The sequence below is a fragment of the Schistocerca cancellata genome, chromosome 1, assembly GCF_023864275.1.
Source record: "Schistocerca cancellata isolate TAMUIC-IGC-003103 chromosome 1, iqSchCanc2.1, whole genome shotgun sequence".
NCBI classification, from domain to species: domain Eukaryota; kingdom Metazoa; phylum Arthropoda; class Insecta; order Orthoptera; family Acrididae; genus Schistocerca; species Schistocerca cancellata.
The window spans coordinates 592,254,182-592,281,609 of record NC_064626.1 but is presented as its reverse complement, the minus strand read 5'-3'; the positions used below and the strand labels follow the sequence as shown (position 1 = coordinate 592,281,609).

Below are 27,428 nucleotides of genomic sequence, written 5' to 3'. Positions count from 1 at the left end.
TTCAATTTCTGTTGTCACTGAGTTGCTGCTTTGTATGCCCATCAGCGGCACCAATAGCGCCTATCGATATATCCCTCACGTGTTATCTTTGCTGCACTGCTATTACTTCCCGGTTGTCGTCTGTCGCGGAGTGAGTTGGAACATGCCAGGAGGACAGTTCGGACCTGCCAGTCGTGGAGTTGGGACGCGGCACTAGTTCAGTCGGGTTGGAGCAGCAGTGGCGCCTGGATGTCCATGGCTCGCCCGACCGTTGCCGCCACTCATCACTTGACCGTCTTCGTGGATCGTCGGTCGGTCGTCCTACTGGACGACGTAAATTGTCTCGCCGATCGCTTATGGTTGGCTGCGTGTGTGTATCGACTCCCGATTTGTCTTCGTGATTGCACAGCCACTGCTGAGTGTCGTTCAAGTCCTCGCGCAAGTGTTTGTCAAGCTGTGTGTGTAATTGGTGTCATTTCCATTGAAAACTTGTTTTAAATGTTGTCGGCGTACTGGCAATGAGTCGATCGGTTAGAGCGGATCAGCAAGCAAGTCTCCGCGCGGTGCAGTCGGCCGGGCCCTCTGGCGGTCTCTATGCAGTGTCGGAGCGTGTTGGGGCCTGTTCCGAGTGCTAAGAGGTTCGTGGCTCACCGACCCAGGCATGAAAGTTGAGTGGTGATTTAATTACCGAAGCCACGTCTGTTCATGTTTTCCCCTTGGTTGGTGGTTCACTGTAGGCGGTGTTCCTGGAAGCAACAGTGAGTGTTCGAGTTGGTGAAGATTTAGCCGCCATGTGGTGGAATTAACTATATTTGACGATTTGAAATTCAAGTGCACCAGCGGAATTTTCTGCCTTGTGGCCGTTAGTGTCGCGGTTACCTGCCCTGGTCGCTGACGTAAATTCAGGCAGTGTCTTTTCCTCGCCTGTTGTCGCTGTCCAACATGGGGATGTAGTTTTTGACAGCTTAATGTGTATTTGGTTGTGGGCGGCTGTGTATGGCCAACGTGGGGTGTAGTTTTTGACAACTTAATGTATATTTGGTTGTGGGCGGCTGTGTCTGTAATGTTTTGGCTTTGGAATTCTCGTATACTTGTCGGTGGTTAGCAAGTCGTCTTGTCGATGGATCCCTGACTGTTTCTTGGTTGTGTTGTCGGCGGATCGAGTATAGTTGGGCCGACTTCTTGTCTCACCTAGGCTAACGTTAAGAGTTCAAGGGCAGACCGAGCCCCCTAGAAACTTCTGAGCGCCGTTGCCTATATTGCCTTTCTTGTTGGCGTTTAATTGTGTGGTTTTAATGGCTCATAGCCGATGGTTGGAATTTGTATGCTTGTAATTGTGTTTTTAAAATCAAAGCCGTTTTAAAAGTAAGTTTTTCTAAACTGAACAGGTCTTACATTGTCTGAAGATAAAACCTGGGCGTTCTGCCTGTTGAAAATTTATTGTATTGTTTTAAAGCATCGGCCTTCAGCCGCTTTAAGTTTTAAGGATCTTACTTATCAAAGTATTACATTCTTTCAAGACAAGGTGTGGGCCTTCTGCACGTTGAAAATTTATTGTACTTGTGTTGTTCTTAAAATGATGGGCCTTCAGCCGCTTTAAAATTTTGGATTCTTACTTATCAAGTCTTAAATCACTTGGGCTTAAATACTACTTAAGTTTAAAAGCTTTGGGCCTTCTGCCTTGGAAAATTGGTTGCAGTTTTTTAAAACAAAGGCCTTCAACCGTTTCGAGGTAAGGTTTCTTATTGGTCATAAAGGTTTGGCCGTCTGTCTGTTGAAAAGTTATTGTAGTTATGTTGTTTTGAATTTATGGCCCTTCAGCCACTTTTAAAAACTTCATCTATGTGACTACTCAAGTCTTAACATCGCTTGGGCTGAAATACTACTTTAGGTTAAAGCCTAGAGCCTTCTGCCTCTAAGAAAAACAAAGAAAAAGAATTATAGCAGTTGAATTTAATTCATGGACCTACAGCCCTTTTAGAATTATCGACGTTTCCAGTCGATAGTCAAGCTCAGAAGTTGCGCTGTAATGTTTGGACAACTATATAAAGTGTTACGTTTGGAGTGTAACTGACAGCCGCTCATTCTGGCCCCCTTCCACAATTCCTACTATTTGTCCTGTCCTGCGGGTTTAGCAGGGCGTCTCATCCAGTCTTGATCCAGCACAAACTCTCATGTTTCACTAATAGGTAATATTTTTATACTTACAGCAGCTAATGTCAGAAATCTACCGCAGTTGCGAATAAATTTCATAATTCCAATACCTTGTCACCTACTCGCGGTTTCAGCATCGATCACCCACGTTCCGTAGATGCTCACCAAAGTGGCATTAGAGCAGCCGACCAGCTTCGCTCTTTCCAAGATGGTCGTTCCCAGCCGGTGGGTGAGAGCACTCTGCCTTTTGTCAGAGTCGCTTTTGTCAATCGATTTCCTCATTCGAGGCCAATATCACCGCTAGAAAGATTTCCCATTAGTGTCGGCTCTGCTTTTAAACTTTCCTTACCGTGTCGAGTGCCTGTATCACAAACAGTCAGCATACAGTCTCAAGATGGTGGTAAAAATGTTTGGATCCGTAAGTGTACTGTGCCAGTTTCACACTGCGAATGGTAGTCCTGACAGGGTCATACATGTATGGTCAAACTGTATTGAAAATTTCCATTATCTTTTATAGGTTGCTGTGTAACTCTACAGGCTTCGAGAATACAGGATTTTTATGATATCGCAGACGTACATGCGCAGTGAAATTTTTCGAGATCCTAAATTTGTTACACTGCCTTGCCATGTCGGTAATATCGGTTCCCGCCCGATCTCCGAAGTTAAACAATTTTGGGCCTGGCTAATACTTGGATAGGTGACCATCCGTGGGAAACCGGGTGCCGTTGGTTTTCAGGACACCCAAGTGGGCAAAGAGGCGTCCAATTAAAAGACTTGCACCGGGCCGTGCTGCCACACGACATTTATATTCTGGTCGGCTTGACTTTCCTGTTTACAGTCACGGCCCTTCTTACTCCTATACGATTATGCAATAAAAGATTCTGCCTTTTGATTATATAGAAAAGGGAAGAAACACTGAATTCGATTAGATAGTATACATATAAGTGTACTTCATATCTGTGTCAATAGATCTGCTCGATGAAGAGCTATCTGATAAATCGACTGATATCGTTCCGTGAATCTCAATGAGAGTTACGAACTGCAGCAAGTCTCTTTAGGTCTTGCTTTGTACAAACGGTATACATAAGCCAGGACTTCACAGAACCGACTCATAACCTCGGCTACTCGCTTCACATGGCGCCAACAATCTCAAAGACAATATTTCACCAAAAGTGAATATTTTCACTGTTTAGACAAAAAAAAAAGACACACCACGAAGGAATTATCGGAATGCAACGGAAATCTGTGGATGTATTGTACATGTACAGACAAACAAATGACTACAATTTCAGAAAAATTGGATGATTTATTCAAGAGAAAGAGTTTTACAAATTGAGCAAGTAAGTAGCGTGTCGGTCCACGTCTGGCCTTTATGAAAGCAGTTATTTGGCTTGGCCTTCATTAGACTTGCTGAATGTAATCCTGAGGGACGTCGTGCCAAATTCTGTCCAACTGGCGCGTTAGATCGTCAAAATCTGGAGCTGGTTGGACGGTCCTGCCATAATGCTCCAAACGTTCTCAACTGGGCAGAGGTCTAGCGATCATAGATCATACTGTACAAGGTAGAGTTTGGTATGGGCGGCGACAAGCAGTAGAAACTCCCATAGTGTGTGGGCGGGCATTATCTTGCTGAAATGGAAGCCCAGGATGGCTTGCCATGAAGGGCAACAAAACTGTGAGAATATCGTCGACGTCACGCTGTGCTGTAAGGATCCTGTGGATGACAACCAAAGAGGTTCTGGTATGAAATAAAATGACACCCCAGACCGCCATTTCTCGTTGTCGGGCCGTATGGCAGGCGACAATAAGGCTGGTGTCCCACTGCTGTCTGGGGCGTCTCCAGACACTTCGGACTGGAATCTCACTGCTTTCAGTGACGAATCCCTCTTCGAATTGAGCCCCTATGAACAGTGATGACGTATCTTTTCATAGCCGTCGGCGGCACTCTTACAGCACAGGGGAACTCCGACGATACTCTACGCACCGATTCGTTGCCCGTCGTGGCAAGCCAGGCTAGGCTCCATTTCAGCAAGACAATTCTCGCCCGCCCATGGTGAGAGTTTCTACTGCTTGCCCCCCTGCATGCCAAGCCCTACCTTGACCACAAAGGTCCCCGGATCTCTGTCCAGTTGATAACGTTTGGAGCATTGTGACAGGGGCCTCCAACCCTCTCGGGATTCCGACGATCTAACGCGGCAATTGGACAGAATTTGGTACGATATTCCTCAGGAGTGCATCTAACAACACTATTAATCAATACCAAGCCGAATAACTATTTGCAGAAGGGCTAGAGGTGAAGTTTTCTCCTGAATAAATCATACAGTTTTTTTTTTGAAATAGTAATCATTTGTTTATCTCTACATGTACATCACATCTACCGATTTCAATACCATTCGGATAATTCATTTTTTTGCCTTAGATCGTTTATCAGCTTATTCATTTTTATTGAAATTGAACGTAATAAATACTAAGGTGACTAGCTTTTTGGAGTGCACGTAATTTTGCATAAAAACATAGCGATATTTACGCGGGTAAATATCGAGCTGGATAAAGAAATACACTCCTGGAAATTGAAATAAGAACACCGTGAATTCATTGTCCCAGGAAGGGGAAACTTTATTGACACATTCCTGGGGTCAGATACATCACATGATCACACTGACAGAACCATAGGCACATAGACACAAGCAACAGAGCATGCACAATGTCGGCACTAGTACAGTGTATATCCACCTTTCGCAGCAATGCAGGCTGCTATTCTCCCATGGAGACGATCGTAGAGATGCTGTATGTAGTCCTGTGGAACGGCTTGCCATGCCATTTCCACCTGGCGCCTCAGTTGGACCAGCGTTCGTGCTGGACGTGCAGACCGCGTGAGACGACGCTTCATCCAGTCCCAAACATGCTCAATGGGGGACAGATCCGGAGATCTTGCTGGCCAGGGTAGTTGACTTACACCTTCTAGAGCACGTTGGGTGGCACGGGATACATGCGGACGTGCATTGTCCTGTTGGAACAGCAAGTTCCCTTGCCGGTCTAGGAATGGTAGAACGATGGGTTCGATGACGGTTTGGATGTACCGTGCACTATTCAGTGTCCTCTCGACGATCACCAGTGGTGTACGGCCAGTGTAGGAGATCGCTCCCCACACCATGATGCCGGGTGTTGGCCCTGTGTGCCTCGGTCGTATGCAGTCCTGATTGTGGCGCTCACCTGCACGGCGCTAAACACGCATACGACCATCATTGGCACCAAGGCAGAAGCGACTCTCATCGCTGAAGACGACACGTCTCCATTCGTCCCTCCATTCACGCCTGTCGCGACACCACTGGAGGCGGGCTGCACGATGTTGGGGCGTGAGCGGAAGACGGCCTAACGGTGTGCGGGACCGTAGCCCAGCTTCATGGAGACGGTTGCGAATGGTCCTCGCCGATACCCCAGGAGCAACAGTGTCCCTAATTTGCTGGGAAGTGGCGGTGCGGTCCCCTACGGCACTGCGTAGGATCCTACGGTCTTGGCGTGCATCCGTGCGTCGCTGCGGTCCGGTCCCAGGTCGACGGGCACGTGCACCTTCCGCCGACCACTGGCGACAACATCGATGTACTGTGGAGACCTCACGCCCCACGTGTTGAGCAACTCGGCGGTACGTCCACCCGGCCTCCCGCATGCCCACTATACGCCCTCGCTCAAAGTCCGTCAACTGCACATACGGTTCACGTCCACGCTGTCGCGGCATGCTACCAGTGTTAAAGACTGCGATGGAGCTCCGTATGCCACGGCAAATTGGCTGACACTGACGGCGGCGGTGCACAAATGCTGCGCAGCTAGCGCCATTCGACGGCCAACACCGCGGTTCCTGGTGTGTCCGCTGTGCCGTGCGTGTGATCATTGCTTGTACAGCCCTCTCGCAGTGTCCGGAGCAAGTATGGTGGGTCTGACACACCGGTGTCAATGTGTTCTTTTTTCCATTTCCAGGAGTGTATAAATAACGGATAGATGTAATGAAAAAAGACTCAGCTCCATTGCAGCAGTTACGTACCGTTCAAATACGACCAAAAATAGAGAGAATGGCATCGGTCGGTTCGATTTGAAAAAAGAATACCAGCCTAGGGTTGTTACAAGTTCCACATGTGGCTGAAAAAGATAAAAAACGCCTATCTTCCAGAGTATATCTTTTTTGTTAAGGCATAATGCCCACTTTACAATTTAGTTTGGTAGATCTGATCACCAACGTTAAGTACAAGAGAAAGACTGATCTCGACCTATTGTAGGGAAGCATTGTAACTTCTTTGCAGAGTACGTCACTCCGAGAAAGTCTCCACTACTTCTGGCCTGGCAGCGACGTGTACATCGTTCCGCTTACAACAAGCTCAGAACTATACCGAACTGTAGCGGAATGAAGACAAAACATTACATGAAAATAGCTAGATCGATTTTTGTGTACCTATATATTATAGTTACACTTTATACGACTACAGGCATGGAGTGAAAACTGTATGTCACACTCAGGACTCGATTAAAAAACGGCGGCGCTACAGCCCGGAAGTTTTTTGGCGCGCCACTGGGTGTTGTGTGCTGTGCTTAGGTTAGTTAGGTTTAAGTAGTTCTAAGTTCTAGGGGACTGATGACCATAGATGTTAAGTCCCATAGTGCTCAGAGCCATTTGAACCATTTTGGCGCGCCCATCTTTCCCCTCCAGATATCGTTTCTTTTTCGACTTTCGACGTTTTTAGGTTTCATACAATAATTCCTTTGCCTACAAAATTAAGGTGTAGCATTTTAAAAAGAATGTAACCAGACTGTAATCTTTGGAAAGAAGAATACCATGGACACCGCGCTTAACCAAGTTCTCTTTCTGGTTATTGTTGTCTTCCTCCTGTGAGAAGAAAAGCTGTACTGGTGTGAGAGAAGAAACGAGCTTGTCTTACCTCGTGTCGTGCCTTGGACAGGAAGGGGTGACGTAGGAAGGAATTGCAATAATCACTCTCATCTCAGAATAACGGCGATACGAATCACACCGATGTGGTTTATTTACACTAATAAAAGAAGTAAATGTATTTTAATGTGAAATCATCAACCACTCTTCGTGTAGGATAGGTTATTTTTAAAAAGAAGTCGAATTGTACACGAATCGATGGGAAACACAGCCATACAGCAGCCACAATATCGACATTAAAAGCCGTTCACCAAATGAACTAACTCAACAATTATGCAAACGCCGCACCAGCGACAATGCTGCTGCTAGCTTTCCTTGCTTATTTTCAAATCGAATACAATTACTTCTTTTCCTTTTCCGTTTTTGTTGTCATGTCTAAAGTAAACACATAAGCCAATCGATGTCTCTGGATGCCCCCTTTCTTCTCGGCTTATAAAGCTGCAATTGAAATTTGTAATTAAAAAGAAAAAGGATAAGCGGTAACTCCGAGATCCGGCTCTGAAAACCAGTCGACCTATTGTCGTCCGGGCGCCGTGTCACCCTTACCCGCCCATCATCGGATGTGCTATAGCGGTGCTTGGGGTCAATACACAGAACTCCCGGCCGCCATCGACGTTCAGACCATTCAGCTGCTGCCTCTCAGTCAGGTAGCTCCTCGGCTGGCCTCACAATGATCATCGTACCGCGATCCTGTCCTTCCACAAAGGAATAATCCCTGGCAGTACTGTAAATTGAACACGGGTTAGCCCGCATCTCGTGGTCGTGCGGTAGCGTTCTCGCTTCCCACGCCCGGGTTCCCGGGTTCGATTCCCGGTGGGGTCAGGGATTTTCTCTGCCTCGTGATGGCTGGGTGTTGTGTGCTGTCCTTAGGTTAGTTAGGTTTAAGTAGTTCTAAGTTCTAGGGGACTTATGACCACAGCAGTTGAGTCCCATAGTGCTCAGAGCCATTTGAACCATTTTTTTTGAACACGGGTTCCCCGTATGGGGGTCTGTCGAGTTGACCACTCGGCTGCCAGCCGGGTCTTTATTATTAAACTATATGAAATTTTACTATTCAATTTGCTATTTAATGAATTGAAGACATCGAAAAATGAAAAAAAATTACCTGCCTCCGTAGTCGGTTACATATCCTTGTGCGGTGACGCTCGACTCAGGTACAACGGCTCCAATCCTGGGGGGTCAACGAAGTTTTCACTGCCAGTATTTGGTCAACAAAAGGAGGGGGTGTTGTAGCGTAAAGTTCCTGATCACCAGCCTTAGCGCCAAGTTCTTGGATTAAATTATCATGAATTCAGTGCATGTGACACTGTTGAACGTGATCCGTCCAACAGATGAGGACGTTAAGTTTCTGGACCCCGTTGCAGCTTTTCGAGAGGAGATCAACACCACCACCACCACCACCACCACCACCACCACCACCATACCATGCAAACATAATGCATCCATTGCAGTTACCTACACTCTACAAATCCAGATGCCTCAGAACTCTTACATATTTGATACGGGATATTTGACACGAGGGAGGGGGAGATTGGCTCATTTCATATTCTAGGTCTAGAAGTATGAAACCCGAATTTGGTTGCAATACCTGACTCACTGATTGAAAAATGGAAGAAAGTCCATTAAAAAAAAAAGCTGAGATAACATTTAATTTTGGAGTTGTCCACTCAACGATGAGTGGAAACAGGAAGAAAAAACCAGTAATAATACGGAAATTACAGACTTTTAAAGTTATTAATTAGTGGAAAAGAGAAGAATGTCCGGGCATTCTTATGTTTTCCACCCACTAGTGTAAGCAGTATCACCAGACGTCAGGCAAACAATGTTACAACAATGCTACTAAGTGGCATTTAAACATACTGTTTCAGTTTTACTGTCCCATATTACTGTCAGTGTGTTGTTACGTACACTACTAGCCATTAAAATTGCTACACCAAGAAGAAATTCACATGATAAACGGGTATTCATTGGACAAATATAATACATTATAACTGATATGTGATTATATTTTCACGCAATTTGGGTACATAGATCCTGAGAAATCAGTACCCAAAACAACCACCTCTGGCCGTAATAACGGCCTTGATACGCCTGGACATTGAGTCAAACAGAGCTTGGATGGCGTGTACAAGTACAGCTGCCCATGCAGCTTCTACTCGATACCACAGTTCATCAAAGTTAGTCACTGGCGTATTGTGACGAGCCAGTTGCTCGGCCACCATTGACCAGATGTTTTCAGTTGGTGAGAGATCTGGAGAATGTGCTGACCAGGGCAGCAGTCAAACATTTTCTGTATCCAGAAAGACCCGTACAGGACCTACAACATGCGGTCGTACATTATCCTGCTGAAATGTAGGGTTTCGCAGGGATCGAATGAAGGGTAGAGCCACGGGTCGTAACACATCTGAAACGTAACGTCCACTGTTCACAGCACCGTCACTGCGAACTAGAGGTGTCCGAGACGGGTAACCAATGGCACCCCATACCATGACGCCGGGTGATACGCCAGTATGGCGATGACTAATACACGCTTCCAATGTGCGTTCACCTCGATGTCGCCAAACACGGTTGCGACGATCATGATGCTGTAGACACAACCTGGATACATCCGAAGAAATGATGTTTTGCCATTCGTGCACCCAGGTTCGTCGTTGAGTACACCATCGCAGGTGCTCCTGTCTGTGATGCAGCGTCAAGGGTAACGGCAGCCATGGTCTCCGAGCTGATAGTCCATACTGCTGCAAACGTCGTCGAACTGTTCGTGCAGATGGTTGTTGTCTTGTAAACGTTCCCATCTGTTGACTCAGGGATCGAGACGTGGCTGCACGATCCGTTATAGCCATGCGGATAAGATGCCTGTCATCTCGACTGCTAGTGATACGAGGCCGTTGGGATCCAGCCGGCGTTCCGAATTACCCTCCTGTACCCACCGATTCCATACTCTGCTAACAGTCATTGGATCTCGACCAACGAGAGCAGCAATGTCGCGATACGATAAACCGCAATCGCGATAGGCTACAATCCGACCTTTATCAAAGTTGGAAACGTGATGGTACGCATTTCTTCTCCTTACACGAAGCATCACAATAACGTTTCACCAGGCAACGCCGGTCAACTGCTGTTTGTGTATGAGAAATGTCAGCACGTTGTAGGTGTCGCACAATTTGTGTGAATGCTCTGAAAAGCTAATCATTTGCATCTCACAGCATCGTCTGCCTGTCGGTTAAACTTCGCGTCTGTAGCTCGTCATCTTCGTGGTGTAGCAATTTTAATGCCCAGTAGTGTAAGTTGCTGTTTGTAGACTCGTAGCATAATGAGTGAAAGTGACTCCGAAATTGAAAAAGTGCACGGGAGAAGAAGAGCTGTAAGAAATGTAGATGACTATGTCAAAGAAAGACGCAAGAGAGCTGTCACTATGACAGAAATACATAACCTGTAAAGGATTAGTTGTGCCAGCAAAATGGTCTGTTCCACCAAGCAAGTATCTTTTATATAAATGCTTTCATGTGATATTTGTCTTCATTTTACTGCTAAATATTGAAGTGAGGTATACTGTATCTTTCTCCAACATTCTGTTTTATTGCAGTTGTTCCAAAATGTATTTTGAAAATTTCAAAGATGAGGTTCAAATGGAAGTAATTAGGAGATTGTACGATGTTAAAGCTAAGAGGTTGAAAGATCTGTATCTGTTGTACGCTTAACATCGCTCCTTGTTAATGGCCAGTCTCCAGATGACCGTAGAGGAAAGCATATTAACCGGGGAAATATACTTGGATCTGATGTCATTGCTAAGATTGATACTAATATTCGATATTTCCCAGCCCATCACTCACACTACAGTGCAAAAGTATTACATCCTTGGATTCCAACATAAATGTGAAAAAGTTGCACAAATTGTTTTGTGATAAAAACACAGAATTGACAGTGAAGTTTGAATACTATCTCAAATACTTCAATGAAAATTTTCATCATAGATTCGGTCACCCACAAGTAGATGTACGTTCTGCCTGCGAGAAGCTTCTAGCCAATATTAAATCTCCGTTCCTGAATGATATTGAGTGGCTGTCGCAGAATTGATTGTTCACTAGAGACGAGCATCTAAGTTTTATGTAAAACAACAAGAAGTGATAAAACTGTGTGCTGAAAGGAATGATGTAGTCGGTCTGGCGTCTGATTATATGCAAAATGTTCCCCTACCTTGTATTCTTGTACAGGAAATGTTCTACTTACGAAAACTGTGGCTTTTTGCATTTAGAATCCATAACCTGAAAGACAATACAGCACAGTGGAAGATCTACATGTGTTCAGTGAGTCTTGTAGCGGGCAAAATAAAAGCAACACTGTTGTACGGTACCTGATGTATCTTGCAATGCCTGGGAAATTTCAAATAATTCAGCATTATTTTTCTGTTCGAGGTCACTCCTTCCTCCCATGTGATAGGGATTTTGCCATAATTAAGACAGTCACACGACAGCAAGACAGGCTCTACACTGTCAAGCAGTACATTGAAATTGAAGTTAATTCAAGGAAAACAGCCGCCCGGAGTGGCCGAGCGGTTCTAGGCGCTACAGTCTGGAACCGCGCGACCGCTACGCTCGCAGGTTCGAATCCTGCCTCGGGCATGGATGTGTGTGATGTTCTTAGGTTAGTTAGGTTTAAGTAGTTCTAAGTTCTAGGGGACTGATGACCACAGCAGTTAAGTCCCATAGTGCTCAGAGCCATTTGAACCATTTTTTTGAAGAAAAGCACTGAATTCGTTTCAAATCAAGATTATTGAACATAAATATATCATTGAATTTAAGAAATGATAGTCACACCCCTTTAAAAATCTTCCTTTGCCGTAAATTGTCAAGCAAAGGAAAGATTTTCGCTTGCTAAATTTCGGCATTTGACCTATAAGCATCTGAATCGAGGGTATATCGTTTGTTCGGAATGGATAGATGGACTGCTTCGCAATACATACAGGCTTTTTAAAGGAAAACAAATACCTGATTATCCCATAACTATGGCATACTACAATAAGATTCCTATAAATACGAAGAAGCTGCTACATCTTAATGAAATAATGAAGTACATTCCATTAGAGTATCGAGATTTTTTTAACAACATTCTTCAGTAGCCCACAGGAAATAATAATTTCCAGTCTGATGGAGAAGATTAGGACTTCCAAAAGATAACATAATACAATCTGATAAAAAATTAATAATTGTTAAAGACTATTGTTAATTAAATTTTTTATGTTATGTCACAGTACATTGTTGTTCTTAAGGTGTTTTACTGAATAAATATTAATGTTTTAAAATTGTTAGTAACGTAAATGAAAATAAATAGCTGTGTAAAACTATGTTACAGTGACATTTTTTGCAAACTCTCCACGAGAGGATCATTTATTGGAAAAGGGACGAATGTCCACCAACTTCCAAAGAGGATAGCGTCAAAAATATTTATCGAAGGCCCTGGAACGATTCATCACTGTGTACAGATAACCTAATTCTACAAGTTCGTAATGAATCACAAAACTGTAGGAACAATATTGGAAGTTTTCTCTAAACAGAGCTGATTGGACTTTCTTCCTTTTTCCGATCTGTGATTCAATTACACGTATGTATTTTGAAACTGATAAACACTAATTTATTCAAAATAATCTCCATTGTTATTTATAGATTTCTCCCACCTTGCCGGCAGGCTATGAATGGCACGCCAAAAAAAGTCTTCTTTTGAAGCGAACCAGTCAACGAGCCATTTTCGTACATTTTTATACGAATTGAAGCGTTCTTAGGCGAGAGCGTGTTCCAGTGATGCAAACAGATGATAAATCGGACGGAGCCAAGTCTGGAGGATAAGCTGCATGCCCTAGTACTTCCCAACTGAACTCCTTGATCGTTTCCCTGGGCCGTTTTGCTTTGTGTGATGGAGCGTTATCATGGAGTATATGACCTTGTGTTGCCTTTCCCCATATTCCGGTCGTTTTTCACGTAATGCTCGAGTTAAACCGATCATTTGCTGTTGGTAGCGATCAGTGTTAACGGTTTCATCAGGTTTTAGCAGCTCATAATAGACGACACCCTTCTTATCCCACCAAACACAGAGCATTGTCTTCTTTCAAAAGCGATCTGGTCTTGCAGTGGATGTCGTTGGTTTTCCTCGATTCGCCCATGATCTGCGACGCTTAGGATTCTCAAAATATATCAATTTTTCATCACCTGTCACTATTCGATGGCGAAACGACTTTCTTTTTTGTCTGGTGAGCAGCGTTTTACAAGTGGTCTTCCGATTTGCTTGCTGTCTTTCATTCAGTTCATTTTCCCACTTCTGCACCTTTCCCATAGTTTTAAACAGAAAGAAACGGCTTTATGCGTCACATTCAATTGTTCAGCGAGTTTCTGTTTGAGTACCATCCTCGTCCAATAAGACCTGCAATGCGTTGCCTTCGAACTTTTTCGGTGGTTTCCCGAGCTTGCAGTTTCTCACATCAAAATCACCACTTCTGAATTTTTTGAACTATGCGAAACACCGTTTTCCAAAGAGCATGTTCGCCGAAAGCTTCAACAAGCATTCGATGCGATTCTGCTGCAGTTTTCTTCAAATGACAACAAAAAAAAACCAATTCTGTCTGCAAATCGTAGTTTGTAGGTACAAAAGTCGATATGTTTACGGGTTTGTAACAGATACCGGTGTATGGAACTTGGGTTACTGTGTGTTCACATTCGTCGTCAGCCGTTCCAGGAAGCAGATGGCGCTGCAGACGAGGTTTCACGGGCGCTACACTGACGGCTGGCACCATCTGTAGGGAAATTTCGATTTCATACTTCTACACCTGGTAAGCTGTATGCCCAAAATTCTCCCGAAAGAGCACATAATAATTACGTCTACGTATTTTACAGTTATAAGAGACTCCACGTCGCGTTATTAAAACATAGGCCGTCTTGTTTTTATTTTTGTGGTGCTGACCCCTTAGCCAATAGCCAAAATACCCTGCACGCAAATGCTGGCCTATTCACGGGTTTTTCCCCAGCTCCGTGACCGTGTCGCAGTCAGACGTCGTATCTTAACGCTCCCTGACGCCTGCTGTGACCGAGCTGCAGCTATCGGCTAGGCACTCTCGTATCACTGCCCTCGCCGTTATTACCTAATCCTTATCACCAGTCCCTGACTGACCAGAAAGGAAACGTTATGTACTGTTTCACTGACAAACTACCAAACAAAAACAAGAGACATCGAACCACGTTTTCAGCTCGGCAAACAGTTGGTCATGCTCCTTGCCTTCATTCTAGTGTCGAAGCCGTGCGGCTGAGTACAGCCCCCATTCGCAACAAAATTTGAGCAGAACGTGTATGGGCATATCAGAGGCGCCCCTCTATTACTAACCAATCAGAAGTTGCTTTCTATGAGCTGAAGACAATATCAAGTCCAGATTAACATTTATTAACACTGAAGTATGCTCAGGAAATACATTACATATTCTGTATGATGCCTATTATTATTATTATTATTATTAGTATCTTCTCGCGAGTGGGGTCCGTATACCCAACTATAATCCGTTCATCATAGGATTAAACCTGATGTAAACAATGCACTATGTATTCTTCCGCGTTTGCTGGAACCTCATTGGATTTCCGTGAGACTGCAGCCAAGCTGTCTCGAGTACTGTCAGGTACGATAATAAGGGTACGTTTTGTGCTCTGCGTTATGCGCACATCCACTTAGCGATAATACGGGACAACAGCTTTACCGGCGCGTTTAGCTTGGACAGCAGTTGCCAGTCAGCTGGTACAGCTAGCCTGCAGTGACGTGGCCAGCTGCAGTTCACACGTAAAAAGAGAAGAGCAGAGGACCAATACAGCTGCGAATGTCATTTAAATTTTAAGCAGAATGAAATAATACAATGTAAATCTCCCACAATATGCTCCTTAGATGAGTAGCCGAAAACCGCAACACGTTATCGTTTTTAGCTAACGTACTATTATAATTAGAAACAAGAATGATGAAAATTTCTGAATTAACCACAGGGTAGTTTTCTGCATAAGCTGTATGTAACGTACCGTACGAGATGATTGAAGGATTTCACCGTACAGTCAAACATTGAAGCCACTAAAGCTGGCACCTTCCTTATCCCAATCCGAGAAAAACATTTCAGTTCTGGAAGTGTCATCTGCTAGGTTGATAGCGAGCCTATCAACAACAGAATCCACGAAGGCAACCAGGTGCAGCATTTTCTCTTCTTCTTTTATGACGAGCTGTTGTATAACCTGCCAGCGTTCGGCAGTGTCGTGTGAAAAAGCTGCGTGCGTTAGTTCCAGCACGTCTGGCAGCTTAAGACTCTTGTTACTTCTCGGGCCAAATCCCACAGCTTGGCTCCAGAACAGTTCTGTTGCGTTCATATTGTACTAGTACAGTAGCAAATGTAAAAACGCAGTATTTGTGTGATGTTCTCGATTCTGTGAAAATGATTGTTTTTCATGTTTGTACTTTACTTATCTACCTCTGTGGTATAAAACGATGGACGTAGTCCAAACATAGAGGATCTGGTTTTTCATTTTTCCCTTAAAAATTAAATTGTTTATGTTTCCTTAATTTAAACAACTTTTATGAATAGTCTTTCATAAACATCGATAATTAAGAATTTGTATTTGAAATTGAAACAGGAATTTCGCGTCCAATATATAATTAGAAACAAGAATACGTGTATATTCATGAAAAATGATGATGAGATTTATAATTACGAGATGTATGTATTTCAAATTGAACGAGAAATAGATAAGGTACTACGGAGATTTGAACCAAAGCAAGAATAACTCCATTTATTTCGCAGTCCATTACGCTACCAACTGCACTACACGTCAATATTCAGTAAATTTATGTAAAACATTTAGAATAGCCTATTTTTTGGCACTTTTTAACCGTGTTCCATGCGCGTGTTTCGCTTCGGAACAGAAAGCAGCCTCAGCCACTTTCATACTGGGCATTAACTGTGCGACAGTCAGAGCACAACGCTGCAGAGACTGTGACTGTACACGATTTTTGAAATAAAAACAACGTAGCTAAAGCGTGATTAAGAAGAATGGTGATTGCTGTTAATACATTTGAATACCTTAAGGTTTCATTTAATGTAACATTGTAATAGAATATCTAATAGATAAATAGGACCTGCTTCCCAGAGCGTACAAACACAAGTGTACGTGTGCTTCGGCTTCTGACCGATCATGACGTTTGTATTCGTTTACATCAGGTTTATTCTTATGATGAACGGATTATAGTTGATAGCCTGTTTGTTGTGATGCCATCCGCGTTTGTTCCTTTTTATTTATGAAGCGTCCTTAGTGGCTTATAATGCTATTATCTATGCAACAAATGTGTTACGACAAGTGTCCAGATAAGTTACTATACTACAGGTTTGTCGTCAGTCTCTAATTTTATCTTTATGGTGCGGGCTGCTCGGCATGCAGGCTGCCCCATTTCTGCGAATGAATAAATAAATAAATAAATAACTGTTAAGGCGGGTCCACACTGTGCGCCCCGCGCCGTGCTGCTCCGCGCTGCTGCACCCCGCGCACAACTAACAGAGGAGTGCGCCGTCCGCGCACCGCCGCGCCGCTCCGAGGCGCGCACTGTGTTCCACTTGGTGCGCGCGCACGGTCTGAAGATGGAGCGAGCCGAAGCCCCGTCTAAACTGAGCGCGCGCAAACGCGCCTCTCACACCCTGACAGCTACAGACCCATAAGTTTACTGCCGACGCTGGGAAAGGTACTGGAACGTGTCCTACTGAAACGCATGCTGGATATCCTTGTGGAACACAACATCATCCGGCCGGAGCAGTTTGGCTTCCAGGCGAAGCTATCGGCTGAGTTACAACTACTGCGCATCACGGAATCTATCCAAGACAATTTCAACAAGAAACGACATACTATTGGAGTCTTTCTCGATATAGAGAAGGCTTACGATAAAGTATGGCGACGCAACTTGATCGTCAAGCTCCGACGTACCACTCCCCTACCAGACTGCTATTTAGAACTTCTCGACAATTTTCTTCAGGATCGCAGATTATATGTTCGCATTGATGACAAGAATTCAACAACACGGCCTGTCCTTGAAGGATTTCCACAAGGATCGGTCATATCTCCACTGCTGTTTAATTTATATATTAACGACCTCCCGACGGTGCCACATGTTACTGCCAGTTTCTATGCCGACGACACAGCGCTCCTGACTGCAGGCACCAGAATGGACCACCTCGTCACACGGATGCAGCGCCAACTAGATTTAGTGGACCACTGGACACACATGAACAAAATAACGGTCAACGCAGAGAAAACCAAAATTATTGTCTTCACACGTCGGAGACCAATCGTCAATGAACGCCTACGGATATCAGACCAGCCACTCCCCTGGGCGACAACTGTAAAATACCTGGGAGTGCATCTGGACGCCAAACTGTTGTATAGTCATCACATTATGGAGAAGAAGACGTCTGGCCTCAAAATGCTGGGAGCTCTCCTCCCATTTCTGAAGAGCTCATACCTCAGCCAACGCACGAAACTCCAGTTGTACCATGCCACAGTCGAACTATCTATTTTGTATGGATCGACCTCTTGGGGTACTACGTGTGCCACTAACTACAAGAAGTTACAGGTTGTACAAAGCAGATGCCTACGATGAATCACAGGAGCCCAATGGTGGATCCGAAATCATGACGTTCATCGAGCCTTAAGCGAATCTTACCTCTCAGACAAGGTCAAGGAGAAGGCACGAACCTTATTTCGGAAGTTGGACATGATACGTGACAGTACACCACAACTCACCACTGTAGGTACGGTAGAACCCTTACGCAACCACAAATATAAAGTACCGAAGGCGATAGTATTTGAGCCTCCGTAAATGATATCCCTACGTACTTCTCCATAATTTAAGGACATATCGTCCTTTAGCACTTCTCCACACATGTTTTCAAATACACACCAAAAGCAGCGAGTTAAAGGACCCTTCTGTGTGCCCAAACTAAAGCTGAAAGAAGAATAAATAAATAAAGAGAAAATTTTTACCCCTTCCATTTCCTACAGAAGTAAAAATCAACGAAGTTGATCAGACTTCAGCACCACCACATATATATATATAAAAAAAAAAGCAAACGCGCCACTTCCTTTGATGTACCGACAACAGCCGGAAAACTGCGCGGCGCGGTTCGCCATTCACACTGAGCGCACTGAGCCGCGCACAGCCGTTTTGCGCAGCGCAGCGCGCCGCGGCGCGCACAGTGTGGACCCGCCTTTTAGGCAAGACACAAAATTTTCGAGAGTAAGTCTCGCAAGCGTAAATCACTGTTCGGTTCCACTTCAGAATTCTTTGAGAGCGTGCTATCACATGTGTCGTGCTGGAATTGTACCTCGTTTACCTATGACTACAAGCCCTTAAGTAAATAGTAAGTAGAAGCAAACAAGTGTTTTCACCTTACGACTTTGTGCTCCAAAAACTGTCTTTTCTAATTTACATCTGCATCTACATCTACGTCTGCTTGACTAGTCTGGAACTCACGCTTAAATTTGTTTGTAAAGGTCCATCTTCATCACAAAAATTGTACATTTCACAGTTACCGGTTTCGGCCATTGCCATCTTCAAATTTGTTACAAATAGAAAAACAGTGGTGCAACCGACTAACTTCATTTACATAAAGTAAAATCTATACAGGTCTAGTGATACGTAACAACATTAAAAATATTAAAATGATTAACAGCCATGCATACCAGCCATACTTACTATAAAAATATTGTGTTTAGTTCTCAACGTCAAAATCTATATAACGAGGTACACACTATGTGCTGGTGGTGGTCTGGATACGCCCGTATTTATACAAAGAAATGAGGCCAATAGAGGGCACTAATGTCTGAGAACATGGATAACCGGTATCGTATCTTCGATAGTAAAAATTCACTATGTGTAGTCATTGATTAAACTACTTCATACAGCAATGAGAGCGACTGGCAATAAGACATCAACTACTCAAAATATGCGGCAATAAAATTCATGCTTAAAATCCACATCTTTCACGTTCGTTGACGTTCAGTTGTTTGTCATGCTGGAAGTTTCCGATTTGTAGATGTGATGTTATTTTTGAATTTTTGTATTCTGTTTTTCACACAATCATGTGCTAATTACTTTGCCGGGCTATTACCTATTATTACACTATCGGTCATTAAAATTGCTACGTGTAAACAATGGCACCCCATATCATCACGTCGGATGATAAGCCAGTATGGGATGACGAATACACGCTTCCAATGTGCGTTCACCGCGATGTCGCCAAAAACGGATGCGACCATCATGATGCTGTAAACAGAACGTGGATTCATCCGAAAAAATGACGTTTCCCATTCGTGCACCCAGGTTCGTCGTTGACTACACCAACGCAGGCGCTCCTGTCTGTGATGCAGCGTCAAGGGTAACCGCAGCCATGGTCTCCGAGCTGATAGTCCATGCTGCTGCAAACGTCGTCGAACTGTTCGTGCAGATGGTTGTTGTCTTGCAAACGTCCCCATCAGTTGACTCAGGGATCGAGACGTGGCTGCACGATCCGTCACAGCCATGCGGATAAGATGCCTGTCGTCCCGACTGCTAGTAATACGAGGCCGTTGGGATCCAGCATTACACTCCGTATTACATTCCTGAACCCACCGATTCTACATTCTGCTAACAGTCAATGGATCTCGACCAACGCGAGCAGCAATGTCGCGATACGATAAACTGCAATCGCGATAGGCTACAATCCGACCTTTATCAAAGTCGGAAACGTGATGGTACGCATTTCTCTTCCTTACACGAGGCATCACAACAACGTTTCACCAGGCAACGCCGGTCAACTGCGATTTGTGTATGAGAAATAGGTTGGAAACTTTCCTCATGTCAGCACGTTGTAGGTGTCGCCACCGGCGCCAACCTTGTGTGAATGCTCTGGAAATCTAATCATTTGCATATCACAGCATCTTCTTCCTGTCGGTTAAATTTCGCGTCTGTAGCACGTCATCTTCGTGGTGTAGCAATTTTAATGGCCAATAGTGTACTTTTTACACGTTTTGTGCGGATTTTAAGTATCGATTTTGTACCCACATATTTTATGTCAATTGATATTCTATTTTCAGACGCTCTTATTGCCATATGGAGTCATTTTAAGTAATGTCTACGTATACCGTATTTTTACTATTGAAGATGCAGCACTGGTTACCCATGCACCCGGGAATTAGTGCCCTCTGTTAGCCTTAGTTATTCGTATACATTACGACGTATCCGGGCCATCAAGAGCACGTACTGTGTACGTAGATATGTAGATAATGACGTTGATATCTACTGAAGTTGATATCTACATCAGAATGGTTTTATGGTATGTATGGCTGGTATGCATGGTTGTTAATCAAGTTAATATTTTTATTGTTCTCATTCATCACAAGACCTGTGTAGATTTTACTTTAGCTAATTATAGTTATTTGGTTACGCCACTGCTTTTTATTTGTAACAGATATGCCAAGACGGCAGTGGGCGAAACCGACAGCTGTGAAATGTACAATTTTTGTGATCAAGACGGACCTTTACAAATTAAGTGTCACAACATGATCGTGGACTCATTTGCCGGCTTTGTGTCTCCAATTGTTCACTCTTAATTGCCTGGCAGATGGTTTTTCTGATCAATTTCAGACTATTCCTCCACCGTTCCTCTCTGTAACAGCGCGTGGGTCAAATGAACAATTAAGTCGTTCTGTATGAGCTCTGATTTCTCTTGTTTTATTACGATGTTCATTTTTCCCTGTGTAGGTTTGCGACGATAAAATATTTTCACATTTAGAAGAGAAAGGTGGTGATGGGAATTACGTGAAAAGACCCCGCCGCAGCGGAAAACATCCCATGTTTTAATGGCTGCCACCCCAACTCGCTTATCATATCCACGACATCCTCCCCGCTATTTCGCAGTAATATTGCCCTTCTTTGGAATTTTTCGATGTCTTCCGCCAATCTTATCAGGTAAGAATCCCATACCGCACATCAGTACTCTACCAGAGGACGAATAGGCGTAGTGTAGGCAGTAGAGGTCTGCATTATCTGCGAGTTTTACCGGCAAGTCCCACTCGCTCATCTGGCTCTCGGGAGTACGCGGCCGAGCGTCCTCTTCCGCCGGCTGTGGGCAGCCGATCGCCAGCGCTCGGCCGAGTGCGCCAAACGCTCGGCCGGTCGCCAGTAACCGGTGGACTCAGTGCCAGCGAGTGGCGCTCCGTCACACTCCTTGAGATCAGAGGCCACCGATTCACGTTTACCACTCACTTATTTCTTTTACAAATGTCTTTCGTTGTTTACTACCAGTTCTACGACCTAAATACACTCCTGGAAATGGAAAAAAGAACACATTGACACCGGTGTGTCAGACCCACCATACTTGCTCCGGACACTGCGAGAGGGCTGTACAAGCAATGATCACACGCACGGCACAGCGGACACACCAGGAACCGCGGTGTTGGAGGTCGAATGGCGCTAGCTGCGCAGCATTTGTGCACCGCCGCCGTCAGTGTCAGCCAGTTTGCCGTGGCATACGGAGCTCCATCGCAGTCTTTAACACTGGTAGCATGCCGCGACAGCGTGGACGTGAACCGTATGTGCAGTTGACGGACTTTGAGCGAGGGCGTATAGTGGGCATGCGGGAGGCCGGGTGGACGTACCGCCGAATTGCTCAACACGTGGGGCGTGAGGTCTCCACAGTACATCGATGTTGTCGCCAGTGGACGGCGGAAGGTGCACGTGCCCGTCGACCTGGGACCGGACCGCAGCGACGCACGGATGCACGCCAAGACCGTAGGATCCTACGCAGTGCCGTAGGGGACCGCACCGCCACTTCCCAGCAAATTAGGGACACTGTTGCTCCTGGGGTATCGGCGAGGACCATTCGCAACCGTCTCCATGAAGCTGGGCTACGGTCCCGCACACCGTTAGGCCGTCTTCCGCTCACGCCCCCACATCGTGCAGCCCGCCTCCAGTGGTGTCGCGACAGGCGTGAATGGAGGGACGAATGGAGACGTGTCGTCTTCAGCGATGAGAGTCGCTTCTGCCTTGGTGCCAATGATGGTCGTATGCGTGTTTGGCGCCGTGCAGGTGAGCGCCACAATCATGACTGCATACGACCGAGGCACACAGGGCCAACACCCGGCATCATGGTGTGGGGAGCGATCTCCTACACTGGCCGTACACCACTGGTGATCATCGAGGGGACACTGAATAGTGCACGGTACATCCAAACCGTCATCGAACCCATCGTTCTACCATTCCTAGACCGGCAAGGGAACTTGCTGTTCCAACAGGACAATGCACGTCCGCGTGTATCCCGTGCCACCCAACGTGCTCTAGAAGGTGTAAGTCAACTACCCTGGCCAGCAAGATCTCCGGATCTGTCCCCCATTGAGCATGTTTGGGACTGGATGAAGCGTCGTCTCACGCGGTCTGCACGTCCAGCACGAACGCTGGTCCAACTGAGGCGCCAGGTGGAAATGGCATGGCAAGCCGTTCCACAGGACTACATCCAGCATCTCTACGATCGTCTCCATGGGAGAATAGCAGCCTGCATTGCTGCGAAAGGTGGATATACACTGTACTAGTGCCGACATTGTGCATACTCTGTTGCCTGTGTCTATGTGCCTGTGGTTCTGTCAGTGTGATCATGTGATGTATCTGACCCTAGGAATGTGTCAATAAAGTTTCCCCTTCCTGGGACAATGAATTCACGTTGTTCTTATTTCAATTTCCAGGAGTGTAATACACTTGTATATGTTACATTTGATGGATGCTAATATGTTGCAGACTACTGGAGTTTCGCCTTTGAGGTTATCATGTATTCCAATAATTGTAACGTTAAAAACTGTAATGTCTGTATTTAGTATTTTGTTCCGTTCGGTAGACAAACGGGAACACAGTAGTCTAATCATGGACTATGTGTAGCCTATCTTCAAACTCGGCCACGTATACGTTGTACTAATATTGAATGCAGGATCGGGAAGGAATGACGGAGTTAAAAGTAATACTCACGAAATTTTGTTGCACAAACGTTAATTTCTGAACAAATTATGACCTGTAAATAACGTTACAAGTGAATCATGACTATACAATTCGTTTTTCGTCATTGGTGCTCCCTGATACACAGGCGTCATTTGTGTTCCTGGAGCTATTACTACAGCTGGCGGTTTGAACTTCTTCCTGTGAAGTCAATGAAAGTGGAATCATACATTTATAGGGTTTGAGGAATGTTTCCTTCCTTGTGATTACGTGGTATGTTGTGAATACTTACGTAATTGCGATGGATCAATAAGAGACCAACCACCTCGTCTGATTCCAGGCACGATCTTTTGCTGGACAGCAGGTGACCGGCCTCGCTGAAATTTCTCTCGCTGGCGGCACTAGTGGCAGGAATACAGAGAACTCTTCTGGCTACTACCGACAGCCTTGGAGATAACCCCGCGTGCGTTTTCCACCACTGCAAAATTTGTCCTTCGGCACAGCTACAGTCGGATTTGGAGAGCGAAAGCTACCTGTCGAGTTCATTGGTAGTAACTGTGTGTTCATCTTCGTTGTCCTCATCCGAACTCCAGTTCATCCCGGACTTTTTCATGAGAAGAACTTGGTCACTGTTTGCTTGAATGGACTGTAAACATGAATGAAAACATCCGTTAAGATATTCCTGTCACCTTTAAATATGTATACACCGTAGTTAGAATTACTGGTTACTAAACGACTATATTTACGGTGACATTTTTTATATATCGCACAAATTACATCAAAACGCATTGTGGAATGTTTAAACTGCGAAACCTTTCCCAAATATCACATTGTAGACGTAATAAATGTTGATCTAACGAAAGATGGCAGATTAGACAAACAAACATTCGTTTACTAATTGGTTTCAGTGAATGAACCTTACCAATTACGGGCAGTTCCGAGTACAATCGTCGAACTTTAGCATACGCGGCTTGCTTTTCATCTGCTGTGAGTTTCTTCAAATGATGCCGTGATGGCCATAGAACCGTGGCAACGTAATGGATAGCCTCAATTTTGCACTTCTCTGTGATGAAGTATGCTGCTCTCCTTTTTATTTTCGCCATGAGCTGAAAAGGAAACCCAATATACATAACTGCACTCTGATAATTCAACAGTTGCATAAAGGATCGTAACCTATAGAAAGTATTCTTACCTCTATTGGTTCACAATGATGTAACAGACTCTTGTACCACGGCAGCACACGTTCCAGCGTTGTTATCTTTGCGGTTTACAAATCCAAACTCGCTTCTTTAAAGGGGGTTAGAAAAGCGACAACGTCTCGTACGCACTCTTCTTGGAAGGTTTCTAAGAGTGTCGATTGCCACTGGGATTCTAGTAGTTCTCGAATATCGTCGATTTGACTTATGACGCCGGCCGTGGTGGCCAAGCGGTGAAAGGCGCTACAGTCTGGAACCGCGCGGCCGCTACGGTCGCAGGTTCGAATTCTGCCTTGGGCATGGATGTGTGTGATGTCCTTAGGTTAGTTAGGTTTAAGTAGTTCTAAGTTCTAGGGGACTGATGACCTTAGAAGTTAAGTCCCATAGTGCTCAGAGCCATTTGATTTTGACTTATGACGGAATTGAGCATTAACAGTATACTGTTCCACTGAGTTACAGCTTCTTGCTTCACAGAGTGCCGCAGACGCTCCGAGTGACCCGATCTCTTCAAATAGCCTACTATAGCTCTTGCTGATAGTAGACACGACAGGATTTCAGGGGCTTCGTCTCCTAAAAACGTCTCTTGAAATGTGTGACGAATCGCAGTCATGAAGCAGTGATCAAAGCAAGGCAAACGATCGTAAGATTCAAGTGCCTTCTTCATATTAGCTCCTTGGTCGGTGACAAAGTAACATTTCGTAAGATCATTCTTGTTAATTCCTAACTCAAGCATCCGCTCTTCGATTTCGTGCCATATGTTCTCTCCTCTCTTATGTACGTCCGGAAACTCGGTTGTTATCAAAACAAGCGTTTCTAGCTGCCACTCATCATTTACATAATGCGACGTCACAGTGAAAAAATTTCTCTTCTTGCAGTTATCAGACCACAGATCAGCATCTAAAGCGCACATTTTGTTATTTAAGGCACATATTTGCTTGGGCACCATTGTCACCCTATTTTGTCTACCTTTTCTTTAATATGCCGCGATACAGTGGTAGAGTGCGGAAGAACATTTTCTATACTGACTTTGCCGTAAGTGGCGCCAACATTGATGAGCTCCTGCGAATAATTCTTGAAGCCAATCTTACAAGTATTTAACGGTAGCAAATCTATTCCACTCATATCGACCAACCTATCAACAACAACTTTCTTTATGCTACTTGGTACTGCAAGTGGCCGGTGGACTTCTGCTCCGCAGTTACTTTTGCAGTGCCGAATCATACCTGTTGTGCTTGACTGGTACGAAAGTATGGTATCACATGTGGTACATTGCACGAAACCAGCAGAAGCCTGCGTGACAGGATCCGCTACAAGTTCAAACGATTTCCAAGCTTCACTTTTCGCCTCCTCTTTCGACATGTCTTCCTTCTTCAGGACTAATGAGCCGCTCCTAATTCTCTCCATAATACTTCTCTTCGTTTCATGAATGTAACGTTTACGACCTATACTTGGTTTATCCATAACACTGTGTGCGCTGCTCAAAGCCAGGTCGTCAACTGCGTTTACACACGGTTTCTAACGCGATTCGGCACTGCAGAGCGCGCGGCGGTTGTACTGCCACCGGCCGAGATTGTGAGTACGCTCGAGCGCCCGGCAGTGCTCGACAGTCCAACCGATAACCGAGAGGTGGAGGACAACCGGCCACAGGGTGCATTAGACGGCCACAGCCGTATCGCAGCGTGGGCCTTTCCCAGCCGTCGAGCAGCGGCACGAAATGGGAAATGCTCGAGCGGTTGTTTTCATCGAAATGCAGAGCTCTAGTAGGCAATCTCCTTTAGCTGACTTGTTGCGTCTTGTAAGTATTCTGCCAATAAAAAGCAATCTTTGGCTTGCTTTTCCTATAACATCATCTATGTGATCACTCCTATTTAAGTTGTTTGTAATTGTAATTCCTGGGTATTTAGTTGAATTCACAGCCTTTAAATTTGTGTGATTTATCGTCTAAGCGAAATCTTTTCGTACTCATGTGTGTGACCTCACATTTTATTACAGGGAGACAACTGCCACTTTTCGCAGCATACGGATATCGTATCTAAATCATTTTGCAATTCGTTTTCATCTTCTGATGATATCTTACCTAATAACAAGAGAAGAACTGAAACTGTAACACATTGTAATAACATATCCTGAAACATCGCGTAATGCAGTTATTGTCTACAAACAACAAATGTAGCACTAAGCATGATTCTTAAATAAAAAGAAACGAACGGGTACGTCATTAAAAAAAATTCCTTGTCGTTGCATAGACGTACACCTCCAAAGTGATAGAATCATATGAGGGGCAATGAAACGAAAAGCGAACAGTGGCCATGGAATGGTTCTATTCAGAGGTGGGGGGACCGGAACGGGGTCCACCCAGTTTCCTGAGCCCAATTCAGGAGCCACTTGATTGCGAGGTTACGGCTCCTAGGTCCGGAAAATTGACAACGGCTGGGAGAGTCATATTCTGACCCCGTGCCCCTCCACATAATGCTAATTCCATTGAAAAAGGATGGCGCGGGGACCACCAGCGTCGCTTGGTCCTGCGGACGTAATGGCGGAGCTGCTTTCGCTGACCAGAGAGACTCGTTGGCGCGGTTGGGAAGTACGGGTTACGTAAGCAAAATTCCGGTCAAATTCCGAGTGTAATTTGACGTGCTTCAGGCCTCTCACAGAACGGTCGGCCGTTGAAACGAACGATACAATCGGTCGTCTTAAAGCCGCCACCCCGACTCTTGTGAACTCTAGCGGCACCCAAACACTGCTTTGTTGCACATAAGTGTTGCACAACGGCAGTGATTATAAATAGATTGGATCCGTTTCGTATCTAATATGAGAACGAGATGAATAACTAACCAGGTTAGAGTGGGCACTAAGATAATATAGAGCAGTTCCTTCTATTTGTATAATTAATAAAATAATAATTCCTACACGTTTCTGTGTGTATAAGTACAGCAATGAAATTAAGAAGTAATATCTCTTCCAAATTCCTTATAATATTAATTTGACCCTAAACATGACTGTAGACTGTGTTATTGGTCCCTACCCCCCGCCCCCTCCTCCCCCCCCCCAGCCAGCTGTACGAGCTGAAGCCTGGGGTGAATTCAGCCTTGGAAAAGCCACATAAAGTTGTTGGTGAGAAGAATCTGAAGGTCTCAAATTCACTC

The 27,428-nt window shown here is 44.8% G+C and overlaps 1 protein-coding gene across 3 annotated transcripts in view; it reads left to right on the top strand.

The window, feature by feature from the left end:
* LOC126181958 (uncharacterized) overlaps nucleotides 1-27,428 on the top strand; it is a 104,227-nt gene that overhangs the window by 52,738 nt on the left and 24,061 nt on the right. Inside the window, exon 1 of one of the 3 annotated variants that reach the window (XM_049924814.1) lies at nucleotides 176-617. The exons of 1 other annotated variant lie outside the window; for it this stretch is intronic. In XM_049924814.1, coding sequence (XP_049780771.1) covers nucleotides 574-617 — 44 coding nt within the window. In that variant the 5' untranslated portion in view covers nucleotides 176-573. Of the gene's footprint in view, nucleotides 1-175; nucleotides 618-27,428 lie in introns of those variants that run through there. One more of the 3 variants, XM_049924813.1, reaches the window with a different exon arrangement.